Here is a 14,177-nt window from a genome sequence, read left to right as displayed (position 1 = left end):
GCAATCTATACGACCTTGCTTATAATATTGGGGGAGGAGGGGATAATTAGACAATGTTTCATACATTGGGCCACACGCACTCACACATGCACATGTTCTTTCTATTCCTTTCACATTCATATGTGTGAAACTAAACACACACACACACACACACACACACAAACTCTACTGGTAATTACTGACATAATTAGGCAGACAACCATTCGTATAGGGAATGAACACTTCTGAAAACAGACAGACACGCACACAAATACACACATACAAAGACACACATTACCTCCCTGGTAATTAACAGTATTAATTACAAGCATAGCTGTCCCTGTGAGGCTCTGTATCACTCACAGACGGCACGCAGCAGGGTTCTTATTACTTTATCTGAACACAGTATCACCACTTCTCTCTATGTCTCCTAGTCTCTGGTTACACATGCGCACACATTTTTTTCAAATATACACCTGCTGGATAAACAAATGTTTGTTAATTAACTGGAGACTGATATCTGGCCACTGGTAAAATGCAGTTGCTGCAAACATGAGGGAGATTTGTTTGCTAGAATTGGAACAGCATACCTGAAAGACTTAAACCTGATTCAAGATGGCCACCACAGCAAAACAACCTCAGGGAACACAAAAATAGCTGTACCTCATTCATTTTTACAAATATTGAAGAAAGATTTGGTGTGGTATAACCCATACCCATGCTGAAATCTTTAAGTTTGATATGTAAGTAAAACTATGCATTTCATAAAGGATTATATTTTAACAGGTTTTTTTAAGCTTAGATCCAGTTTTGCACCTATTGTGATACTTTTACTAAAGGTTTCTTTTTCTTTTTCTTGAAGCTGATGGCTGCACAGATTGGTCAGTGGACTACCTAAAATACCGGGTGCTTCAGGGTGAGCCAGTACGGCTGAAGTGTGCTCTCTTCTACGGCTACATCCGGGCCAACTACAGCCAGGTACAGAGTGTGGGCCTCAGCCTCATGTGGTACCGTAGCTCTGGCCTTGGACACAGCGACTTTGAGGAGCCCATCTCTTTCGACGGAGTTCGCATGAGCAAAGAAGAAGACGCCATCTGGTTTAGGCCTGCTGACCTACAAGACGTGGGCCTGTACTCCTGTGTCCTACGGTAGGTTTTTAAGGTGCATGCAGTTTTGGGAAGTTGTCACGAATACATTTCAGTCCAAACTCCTGCATGTTCCATGCATCCCTCCATCATCTTTACCTGCATCTTCCTTTTTGGGTCATGGCGGTCACTGGTGCCCATATTCAGCCATCACTGTGCAAGAGGCGGGGTACACCCTGGACAGGTCTCCAGTCCATTACAGAGACACATAGAGACAAACAACCATTCATTCTCTCTTTCACACCTAGAGACACTTTAGAGTTATCAATCAGACTAACATGCATTTGTTTGGTCTGTGGGAGGAAACCGGAGTACCTGGAGAAAACCCACACATTCATTCATTCAAACTGTATTTAAACAGATAAGTCACATGGAGCCCCAAAGACTCATTTACAAGTGAGACCAGTTTGGACAGACAATAAAAGTGATAAGCTGGACACATGTAGGAATTGGAGGCGAAAAAATTCCTATCATACTTTTTTTTTCCTGCCTGAGAAGAAAAAACTCTGATATTAACAAACACCTCGCACAAACAAGCACATAGTGACATAGACATTCTGCAGAGGGGGGAGGCGAGAGCGGTGAGATCAGTCAATGTCCTCCAGTGAGATCCATAAACATTCTCGAGGTATGTCGAGGAATGGTCAAGAATAATGACTATGAGAATCCAAGAGTCTTGAAATGATGACACAAAGTTTATTCCGCTGCGTTCATCTGGTTATTGGTTGGAAATTCCTCAGGGAGGGGGTGGTGAGCTTCAGATCACATGTTCTCTAGCCAGATTCAGATAAGATGACCTTCAAGGCCAGCCAAGGGAGCCAAATTCAAATAAACACACATTTGTTTTGGGGACAGGCAGAACTTAATGACATCTACCTTGAGTCTGTGTTGGTCCACTTGGTTCCATCCATCCATCCATTATCTTTACCCGCTTATTCCATTTTGGGTCACGGGGGTCGCCGGTGCCCATGTCCAGCAATCACTGTGCGAGGGGCGGGGTACACCCTGGATGGGTCGCAAGTCCATCACAGGGCCACATAGAGACAAACGAGACAAACAACCATTCACGCTCTCACTCATACCTAGGGACAATTTAGAGTTACCAATCAGCCTAACATGCATGTTTTTGGTCTGTGGGAGGAAACCGGAGCACCCGGAGAAAACCCACGCATGCACGGAGAGAACATGCAAACTCCACCCAGAAAGGCACCTGGACCGGGGTTTGAACCAAGGACCTGCTCGCTGAGAGGCAGCAACTCTACCAGTTGCGCCACCGTGCTGCCCTCCACTTGGTTCCGAAATGTCCAAATAACATGGCCACACGATGGAACGTGACTGAGTAAAATCCCTGAAATCTGATCCATTCTGCCCAAAGCATTTGAGTCTGGGTACTCGAGGCATGAACCAAGTCATCATAAAGGCAAGCAGCGTGATCGGGTCCAAAATTTGCTGCCGACAACTTCCTTGATTGTAGATAAAACCAGCAACCAGATGAATCCAAAAAGCAGAAGCCAGTTATCGTAAATCCAATTAAATATCCGTCCTTAAAATCCACAAGTGGCAGCAGAGATAGACACATCATCAAGTCTTCCAAGTCGATGAGATATCCAGCTGCGTGCATGCCAACAGGGCAAATCGGCTCACCTAAAGCTGTTTTCTCTTTGAAGAAATGTTATAAATTGAGTTGAGGGACCAACTGATCAGAACAAGTCCATAATTATGGTTCGGAGGATATGCAAGAGAGGCTCAGAAGCAGTTTCACAAACAGAGCAGCAAAGCAAAGCGGAGAGGGGAGAAGCATCTGATCTCGGCAAGAGCAAGTGGTGAAGTGCACATGCACAGAGAGAACATGCAAACTCCACCCAGAAATATTCCGGGCCAGGATTTGAACCAACAACCTTCTTGCTGAGAGGTAGTAGCTCTACCAACTGCACCACTGTGCCACAACTCCAGCATGTTAATTCTGAAAACCGAACACTTTCCCCAAGAACTGTGCGAGTTTAAAGGTCTATATCAAAAGCCTGGTTCAAACTGAAAATGCAAACCAGGTTGAAAATTATCTAAATCTGAACAAGTGTCAGTATTCTTACTCAAATGTCTGTTTAATTAGGAAAATAATACACATGTTCTTACTTATTTTGGGGATGCAGAGGTTAAAGAAAGCGGGCCTGTCATCAGAAGGTCGTTAATTCAAGTCCCCGGACCATCAACATCAAAATGTGGGTGGGAAAGAGGAAGCACCCACACCTGCATCCACCATTATTTGCCCCACCGTGGGCCCTTGAGCAAGGCCCTTAATCCTGACTATCTACTCCCTGGGGCTCCCTAGATGGCAGCTCTCTGCTCCACACAGAGAGCTGTGGTAGCTTTGTGGTCTGTTGCGCCAAGAAGGGCACCCGATATAAAAACAATTGCCATGTCTTCGTGTAAGATAGTTCTGTGTGGTGACCCCAGAAGAAGAGAGCAGCTGAAAGAAACAAGTCTTATTTTTTCATATTTTAAAAGCTCATAAGAGTGTTTAATAGGTGCGTACAAGTCAGCTTCAGGGCTAAAACTTGATTTTTTTTTTTCGATTTGAACTAAATGTCAGCCTAACTGACAAAAAAAAATTTTTTTTTGCAGATACTTCATCTTCTTATTTTTACTTTCTGTGATAAATTTAGGGATTAGCTTTCAATATGAAATTTAAATGTCAAGGGCAGCACGGTGGCACAACTAGTAGAGCTGCTGCCTCTCAGCGAGCAGGTCCTTGGTTCAAACCCTGGTCCAGGTGCCTTTCTGGGTGGAGTTTGCATGTTCTCTCCGTGCATGCGTGGGTTTTCTCCGGGTACTCCGTTTTCCTCCCACAGACCAAAAACATGCATGTTAGGCTGATTGATATCTCTAAATTGTCCCTAGGTGTGAGTGAGAGAGTGAATGGTTGTTTGTCTCTATGTGTCCCTGTGATGGACTTGCGACCCATCCAGGGTGTACCCCGCCCCTCGCACAGTGATTGCTGGACATGGGCACCGGTGACCCCCGTGACCCAAAATGGAACAAGCGGGTAAAGATAATGGATGGATGGATGGATTTAAATGTCAAAACAGAAGGTGCTGGTCATTTGGGACAAAAACAAAAACAAAACCAATGTCCCACGAGACTGAGAGTCTATAAATTTTTAACTATACATCTGAATTTTCTAGCTTTTATTTATAAAAAACAATTCGCCCTGGTAATTTTAAAGGTTTAACTGAACGTGTCCGTACAATATGGTGGGAAAACGGCACCAAACAGATGACCAGACGCTAACTTATTTAAACTTCATGCACATTTTAGTGGATGCTACATATGGCAGCAACTTATAACCTTTATGGTCAATAAAATTCCTTAATCAACAGCTCACCTCATATATTCACTTCACTGGGAATTTAATAAACCCTTTTAAAACCCTCTGAAAACACACAGCACATTATGGTGACTTCATTTGGTTGCAATAATTTACCAGTCTGCATTGGCTCTTTTCTTGAACATACACTTTGATCTTTACCAAATTATTGTGATAATTATTGACAATTTCCATTTTTTCCCCTTTTATTTAAATGTTAGCGAACACTAATATTCTGTGGACTGCTTCTCTTTGCCCAGAACACAGATGTTATTCTTTCTGCTTTTGTTTAACTGGGAAAATTTCTCTCAGATACCCAAATCAGAAACTACGAGATGTTCATAGCTGAGCTGAAATTATTAACTTTGTTAGGAAGCACAAATAGCTTAAAACTTCTCCCAGAAAACTGTTGACAGACAAATGGAGGGAGCATTTTATACCACACATGTTGTGGACATATATATTTTAGAAAAACCTGACAAGTATTTGATTGATCAACAACGACTGAACAAAATAGAAAAAAAAAAGATGTTAGGTAGCCAGATAAATAAAGTATAAAAATCCTGAAATTATTGTTTTGTTTACTTCACATTTGTTTCATTGCAGACAAAATTCACCCAACATTTTTTTATGTTTCACTTGTCATCCTAATTTGGTTTATTAGTGCTAATTTATTTCTGCATTTCAATCCTACAAAACAATTCTAATCAAGCATAGATGGAGGCAATTAGCAATGAGGTTTGGAAAATATGTTATTATGAATGCCTAATTATACTTTAATTTGGTGCAAAATGAATGATGGAGCAAAGGAAGGCCAGTTGGAGTTAGGAGATCAAATCTCTCCAGTTTTAGTTTCTCTCCATTGGCTTCCTCTCAAGTCCAGAATTGAATTCCAAATCTTACTTCTAACGTACAAAGCTCTCAACAACTTAGCTCCATCCTATATTAAAGTCCATATTGTTTCATACTTTCCCAACAGAGCACTTCACTCTCAGACTGCAGGCTTACTCACGGTCCCTAGATTTTCCAATAGCAGAAAGGGAGGAAGATCTTTCAGTTATCAGGCTCCTCTCTTGTAGAACCAACTTCCAGTTTCTGTCCGTGAGGCTGACACATTGTCCAGTTTTAAGACTGGGCTTAAGACTTTCTTTTTTGATAAATCCTATAGATAAGGTTGGCTTCTTATGCTGCCTTAATCTTAGACTACTAGAGGACAAATTGACCTAATTTCCTTAAAAGATTTGCTACAACTGAATAGTTTTCATTTGATATTATTTCTTTCTTAAAGTGATTCTTAACCTGCCATTGTGTATCTGTTCCTACCAAACCCAGCCAGTCAAAGCAGATCACCGCTTGTCCTGAGCCTGGTTCTGCTAAATATTTCTTCCTCATGAGGGAGTTTTTTCTTTCCACTGTCGCCTTCATGCTTGCTCAAGATGAGAGTCTGTGATGGAGTTAAATTCAAAGCAGTCTGCTCCTCAGATAAATAACATTAAATTATTATTTTTATATTTAAATGTTTCTGTTCAGTGCCCAGAGATGACTTCTGTTGTGACTTGGCGCTATTTAAATAAACTGAACTGAATACAGTTTGATTTTTAGTGCACATACTTGAAACCATTTGAACACATAAGTTGCAAACTTGGACCTAAAGTTAAAAATGTGTTCAATCATTTTAGAACAGTTTCAGAACGTTAGAAGACATTTAGACCTTATTGTAGCTATATATTTATGTTTTGTTTCTGATTTATTATCAAAATTGTAGCTAAATTCAAAATATTTTGAGCCATTAACAGAATTTCATTTTTAAATTCAATAGCTTTATTTTTTTCTCTGCTGCAACAGAACACTCTCAAGCTCCATCCCCTTTTTATTTCACCCTGACCAGCCACCACAGCCACACAGTGACTTGACATTTGATTTGTGCATGTGCAAATGGAGTGTGTTGCTCTGTGCTCTTACATTGACAACATCAACATGAATAAGCCTCCAAAAACTCAGCTTAAGGGAATATCACCATAACTATCCTTCACCTAATGCATGACAGTAACAATCTCCACCAGCAAATCCTACATTTTCACAAACATCAGTTTGGCGAAGAGTCATATTTATAAATGTACAGAACCTTGAGTGAAATAAGATTCGATAGTGATAAGACTATAATGCTGTTTTGAAGCGGTTTTGAATTTTCAGAGTTTTCAGGTGATTGTTAGACCTATCAAATGGTTTAAACCTTTCATCATTGTCAAGTTTATGTTACCTGGTTATTCCATCAGAAACATTTTGATAATCCTGTCAGAAGTTCTACAGGCTGCATCTGAAGTGCTACAGCTAGCTGCTGATGCTGCTATTAACTGTTGCAAGTAATCAAAAATGTTTATGTAAAACAAGCATCCATTGCTTTTTATATACTTCCTTAGACCTAAGACATCTGTTGTCGCTTGTGTGGTTATAAAAAATTCTTTGTGGCATAGATGTTTTATACTCAAGGAGAAAACTGTAGCACAGAACTCCCAATAAGTCCTTCCACTGTCATTCCACTGGGGGCACACGTCAATGCTCAAAAGCACTGACAGTACATTTGCCAACGTGGATGCTTATTTTCAGTTCATAAAAGAGGATTTGAATGTAAGAAGAACTGGTACTGTATTGCTGTTGTTAACCAGAGAATAGCACAAATTTGCTAAATTCTCATATAAAGACCACCACCTTTCAGGCTGACAGACCAGGAACTTGTCCCCATGCTGCCTGACAGAAGCATACTTCTTTCTGTCCAGCACAAAAGCTGCTTGTGTTTCCTCCATGCACAAAAATCTCCTTCCATAATTTATTTGACTAAGTTTGCCAGGACAGTTGTAAAGATGGCTGTATTTTCTAACAGTCCATCATGCTGTTTCTTGGTGGAGCCATAGAGGCAAAATGACAAATGTGCTGTTCTCTTGCTTCTTTTCTTTGGCATAAACACGCCCACGAATGATCAATCACACAATACTTGGCGCATACATCTGCAAATATAAAGTTCTGCAAGGAGCCGATGCTCTGAACAAGTTCTTGCAAAGCTTGAAAATTCAAAATTAAAAAAAATAAATAAATTGTTACGCAATTGTGACGCCAGACCAAAGTTCATGCTCAATAATCCAGGTATAAAATCCACCAATGTTCAGTCAGGTCATCTAGACGGTTTATTTTTTGTGATGAGACGTTTCATATGTCATCCAACGGACTTCTTCGGTCTGAGGAACCACCAAACCAAACTGATTTTCCACCAACAGCATACTACAAAGTGGAATAAACCAGTTTTCTGGTGACAACAGAGAACAGAGTTCTCAACATTTTACTAAATATAAATAAAGCTTTAGCCTATATATGACATGAACCCTGCATACCTTTGATGCATGCTCATCAAGAATTTGAAGCATGACTCGTCACACTTGTCTCATGCCTAGGCCATGTCCAAGATTGTGACAAAATCATGGGAAAAAAAACACAGCACAGATGTACAGACCATGGTGAACATGCAATAAAGCTTTTTAGAATATGAAAACTTAATTAAAAACTGTATTTGACAAATAAAAAAAAACTGTAGCAGTCTCATGATGGTCTTCACACAAGGTTTCTAAATTTGCTGTGATCCAGTCAAAATCTAATAGGTCATGTAGGTCATGAAAAGTCTATCAGGGTTTTAATCTAGTGGGGAACGAGCTTTATTATAGATGCTGATGTGACATTTAAATCTGGTTTTATACTTTGGTCTGGATGACTGGATGTTTTAGAGCTCATTTAGATGTCTTTTAAACCAAAAGGTGCCTGTAAGAAAGCTAAATCACATGTAAAATTTATACTTTACCAAGTGTTTGTGTGCTAGTTGTGTTGTCAGTATTATAGTTTAATATGTACCAGTAATTTAGATGTGCATATGACAGTATTGTTATTTAGGGCGATGGTGACATCTCCTCACACTGTAGTTACTTTTACAATATCCAAATTCCGTTTTATCCAAATTTACGTACAACAATCAAATGTAATTGTATCTTAAAGATCCATTGATTCCTTAATTTCTGATTTGTGAGCTAAAAGCTGTAGAATAAATATTGTCATTATTCTAATTTCACAATATATTTAGCTTAATGGTTTGCCACTGGGATGTTGTTGTTGAGTTTATAAAGGTCTTATTTAGGTATGCTTTTCACTTCAAATGATTTTTTTCTTTGCGAGACATGAAGGCACAGGGATTTACTAAAGTGTCTGTTTGTGCTGTGCAAGTACTATGTGTGCGTTTGTGTGAATGGTTATCTTTGTCCTTCTCTGTCTGAAAATAGAAGTCTAATTGTGAGTTTTTATGTGAAGGTGACTTCATTTACATAGTAATCTCCATGTGCCCACCATGAATCTCTTTTATTCCTCTGCTCTTTCACTGACTCCTTTTCTCTGCATATCATCACACATTAGGTCTTCAGATTCATCCATCTTTTGTCCTCCTTCACTCTATCATTTGGCTCTTCCTTTTTTTTTTACTTGATAAATTATTTTTTAATAAATCCACTAATGAGTCAGTGTTTCAGAGTGGGTGAATATGCCTAATTCTTTCCTATGGTTACATTATCCCACACGTTGGATAATTATGTGTGGAGAATTACAGCCACCATGAAGCGCTAACAAATATCCAAAGCAGGTACCCTCAAATAGAATGTGACAGATGTGAAAGACATCAGGGCACAGTGCATCAAAACCAAGCTGTCTGTCAATCACACAGCATCACCAACACCTTCCCACAATTCTAAATGGAGCCTGTTGTGAATATTTGCATTGTTGAGATGTCTCCTATTTTCTCCCTAGAGACTGTACTAGTGCAAGTGTGTGACGGTAAGAGGTCATATCCAATTATCTCCACTTTATGTTCAGTTTTTTTTTTTTCTTATTAGAAGGTATAAACAGGAGACAAATCCTTGGAAAGCCCTTTGTTCCTAGAGTGAAGGGATTCACATATATACAGTGGTCCCTCGTTTATTGCGGGGGTTAGGTTCCACCCACCCCCCACACACGATGAGTGAAAAAAAAAACGCTAAATAGGGACGCTATGTTTATGTTAGTGTATATACAGTGCCTTGCGAAAGTATTCGCCCCCCTTGAACTTTTCAGCCTTTTGCCACATTTCAGGCTTCAAACATAAAGATATACAATTTAAATTTTATGTGAAGAATCAACAACAAGTGGGACACAATCGTGAAGTGGAATGAAATTTATTGGATGTGTCAAACTTTTTTAACAAATAAAAAACTGAAAAGTGGGACTTTCAATATTATTCGGCCCCCTTGCGTTAATTCTTTGTAGTGCCTTTTGCTGCAGTTCCAGCTGCAAGTCTCTTGGGGTATGTCTCTAACAGTTTTACACATGGAGAGACTGAAATTCTGCCCATTCTTCCTGCAAAACAGCTCAAGCTCAGTGAGGTTGGATGGAGAGCGTTTGTGAACAGCAGTCTTCAGCTCTTTCCACAGATTCTCAATTGGATTCAGGTCTGGACTTTGACTTGGCCATTCCAACACCTGGATACGTTTATTTGTGAACCATTCCATTGTAGATTTGGCTTCATGTTTTGGATCATTGTCTTGTTGGAAGATAAATCTCCGTCACAGTCTCAGGTCTCTTGCAGACTCAAACAGGTTTTCTTCCAGAATGGTCCTGTATTTGGCCCCATCCATCTTCCCATCCATTCTGACCATCTTCCCTGTCCCTGCTGATGAAAAGCAGGCCCAAACCATGATGCTGCCACCACCATGTTTGACAGTGAGGATGGTGTGTTCAGGGTGATGAGCTGTGTTGCTTTTACGCCAAACATATCGTTTTGCATTGTGGCCAAACAGTTGGATTTTGGTTTCATGTGACCAGAGCACCTTCTTCCACATGTTTGGTGTGTCTCACAGGTGGCTTGTGGCAAAGTTTAAACAACACTTTTTATAGATATCTTTGAGAAATGGCTTTCTTCTTGCCACTCTTCCATAAAGGCCAGATTTGTGCAGTGTACAACTGATTGTTGTCCTTTGGACAGACTCTCCCACCTCAGCTGTAGATCTCTGCAGTTCATCCAGAGTGATCATGGGCCTCTTGGCTGCATCTCTGATCAGTCTTCTCCTTGTTTGAGATGAAAGTTTAGAGGGACGGCTGGGTCTTGGTAGATTTGCAGTGGTCTGATATTCCTTCCATTTCAATTTGATTGCTTGCACAGTGCTCCTTGGGATGTTTAAAGCTTGGGGAATCTTTTTGTATCCAAATCTGGCTTTAAACTTCTCCACAACAGTATCTCGGACCTGCCTGGTGTGTTCCTTGGTCTTCATGATGCTCTCTGCGCTTTGAACAGAACCCTGAGACTATCACAGAGCAGGTGCATATATACAGAGACTTGATTACACACAGGTGGATTCTATTTATCATCATCAGTCATGTGGGACAACATTGAATCATCATAGATCCTCACTGAGCTTCTGGAGTGTTTGCTGCACTGAAAGTAAAGGGGCCAATAATATTGCATGCTCCACTTTCAGTTTTTTATTTGTTAAAAAAAGTTTGACACATTCAATACATTTCATTCCACTTCACGATTGTGTCCCACTTGTTGTTGATTCTTCGCAAAAATTTTAAATTTTATATCTTTATGTTTGAAGCCTGAAATGTTTTTCTGACAGGGTTAGAGTGGAGAGGTCAATGCAGTGGTTTGTGATTGTGTCGTTGGGAGGGAACAACATGAATTCAGACTCCTTTTCATTGAAACTTAAGAAGTTTAAAGCCATCCAGTCCCTGGTGTCAGCCAGGCAGTCGAGCAGCGGTTGAATAGAGCATGTACCATTGTGTCTTAGGGGGGAAGTAAATTTGACAGTCATCGGCATAGAAGTGGAAGGGCATGTTGTGTTTCCGGAAAATAGCACCAAGTGGCAGCAGGTATAAAGAAAATAGGGGGGGGACCCAGGATGGACCCCTGTGGAACCCCCCATTTAAGCTCTGCCTCTGCGGAACTAAAATCCTTGATGGAGACACAAAAGGATCTGTCAGTGAGGTAGGATCTGAACCAATTGAGGGCTGACCCTGTGACGCCCACCCACTGCTCCAACCTAGCAATGAGGATCTCATGGTCGATGGTGTCAAAGGCGGCCGTGAGGCCCAACAGGACAAGCAGCACAGAATCACCAGTATCCGTGGATCTGAAGATGTTGTTAAAGACCTTCAGCAGGGCAGTTTCAGTGCTGTGGAAAAGCCAGATTGGAATAGCTCTAAGATGGTGGGACCTTCCAGGAAGCACTTCAACTGGGACTCAACTATTTTCTCCAGTACTTTAGAAACAAATAGGAGTTTGGAGACAGGCCGGAAGTTGGACACGACTGAGGGGTCAAGGTTTGTTTTTTTCAGGAGAGGCTGGGCAGCAGCATGTTTAAAGGATTTTGGCATCACGCCAGTGGATAAACTACTGTTTACTATATCAAGAATGGACGGACCTAGAGTGGGAATAAAACCTCCTTTAGTAGTCGAGGGGGGACCACATCAAAGGGAGAACCAGAAGGTTTCAAGCTGCACATGACCTGCTCTAGAGAAGATAGAGCGATGGGTTCAAAATGGTCAAATAGAGATACAGATTGCGGTGGGATGGATGGGTCATGAGTTGGAGGGAAATGAGAGCCCTGGTGGTTGCAATTTTTTCCAAAAAGAAATGTAGGAAGTTGTCGAACAGCTCAGAGGTGATGGTTCAGTGAGGTGGAGAACAGAGTTTAGGGTGGAGAAGAGGACACGTGGGTTGCGAGAGCTTGAGATAATTATATCAGAAAAGTATTTGGATTTAGCAGCTTTCACTGTTTTCTGATAACAGCGCCAACTCTCTTTAAGTATTTGAAAAGAGACCTGCAGCCTGTCTTTCCTCCACTTTCGCTCCGCCCTCCTACATTGCTGCCTAACGGCCTTGGTGATGTCACTCAGCCAAGGTTCTGCTCTGAGTTTTGATTTTCTAGTTTTAACAGGCGCAACATGATCCAGAGTCTTTAAGCAGAGTTGAACTGGGATGTCAGCTCCTCAGTGGAGACTCTGGGGGCTGAATTACTGTATATGTAGCTACTAAATGTTACTCCCCAGGCTCTGCAGAACACAGCAACAGCAGTCCAACTCGGTTCTGTCCGACCCAGTTCATTACTGCAGTCCTAACCTGCTGCAACAAATATCAAAACTCTTAAACCTACGTAATTTTAACAACATACAAATATGTACTGGACAGTAGCTAGTGCAAATTTTTATATGGGGACTCACCAGCCTTGGTCTAGTTCTGCAAAGATTCTGGTCGCTCTCTGCAGCCGTTGAACACCAAATGCTTTTAGAGAGAGCCGGACCTTCGGAGAACCAGCACAAAACCACACAATGGTCAAGATAGATTCCAAATAATCCAGAGAATCCGATGAAAAAAAGGCCAGGTCAGCTCCGGAGAAGACACCGGACCTCAGAGACATTCTCCCCGCTCGAGACGCTCCCTGGGCAGGCAAACAGCATTCAAATTGGTTGAAGAGGCTGGTCTGGTCCTCGTCAGGTTCTTATTGGCTCTCTGCAGCCACTGAGTGCCGAAGTTACTAGGAAAATAAGGACCAAACTTTTTAGTCCGGTTTGGATCGGATCAAAATTTTCCTTCCATTTTGGCAGAAAGCAGCGGGCTGGAAGCACTGTTGAATACTGGGATGTGCACCGTTGCCCTGTGGGTAATGAAGTTCTTTTGGAAAGAAAATGGCGGCACCTGTCTGAATTATTATTATTTTTGTCATTAACTTTTTCACAACCACGAGTACCAGGATTTTACTGTACAGTCCACAATTGTGTGTTAAAAAAAAAGTTTTTTGTATAGTACAATAAGTTGGACTCCACAAACCGAGATAAAGCGAGTCCACAAAAGTCGAACTGCAAAGTAGCGAGGGACTACTGTACTATGACTGGCTTGGCTTGCATTTCACTTTTCTTTTGAGGAAACAGTTCATTCCAAGAAGTTAGATCACCAAATAGTAAAAATAGTAACAACTGCAAACAAGTTGAAGTTGGCACAAATTTGAGTTGATTTCACACTTTTCTTTGAAGCAAGTTTGGGCTTGATCAAAGCTTCCATTTTAGACATTAGTTTATTTTTATGCAACTAAATACAAATAAATTCAAGCAATATATTGGGTAATAGGAATTCAAGCCATGTGATTATTTCTTTGTTTGTTACATTTCAGGACATGTGTTGTTTTATGCACATTGTTAAAATGTTCAACTGGTGGGAGGAAAATGAAATTATCACTTTTTTTGCTGAATTTGCCTTATTCCTTTTGCTAAGTGCTTCCCCCACTGATTTTGAGTGATTATGAGTGTCCTGTCTATAAATATTCACTACTGTCTTGTAATTTAAAAAAAGGATGTCTTCCTCTGATCAACTGGAAAGAGTTTCATTCTGTTGACCAGGACTTTTTAAAATTTATCTTCAAATCTTTGAAGTGAAATTCTGTAGAAAGATTATGAACCATAATATTTTACTTGTTCTTGATAGCTTTTTAAACTAACTCAATTTTTAGAAACAGAGATTAATTTTGACTGTACTCATGAAATAAAGGGGCTGAGAAAAAAGTTGCTTGTTGTCATTTTAAAACAATTCAAACTTCAAAATTGTATAGCAGTTTATCTTGAATATGTATATA

At 40.6% G+C, this 14,177-nt stretch overlaps 1 protein-coding gene across 1 annotated transcript in view; it reads left to right on the top strand.

Moving 5' to 3' along the window:
* The first annotated feature begins 697 nt into the window (after positions 1 to 697).
* The window catches only part of LOC119419366 (interleukin-1 receptor accessory protein-like 1-A), a 31,311-nt gene continuing 17,831 nt past the window's right edge, over positions 698 to 14,177 (top strand). Inside the window, exons 1-2 of the mRNA XM_037686675.1 lie at positions 698 to 722; positions 842 to 1,127. Of these exons, the coding sequence (XP_037542603.1) occupies positions 698 to 722; positions 842 to 1,127 (311 nt within the window). The remainder of the gene's footprint in view (positions 723 to 841; positions 1,128 to 14,177) is intronic.

This window comes from Nematolebias whitei, chromosome 13 (genome assembly GCF_014905685.2).
Source record: "Nematolebias whitei isolate Nwh7 chromosome 13, NemWhi1, whole genome shotgun sequence".
NCBI lineage: Eukaryota > Metazoa > Chordata > Actinopteri > Cyprinodontiformes > Rivulidae > Nematolebias > Nematolebias whitei.
This window is presented reverse-complemented; position numbering and strand designations above follow the sequence as displayed.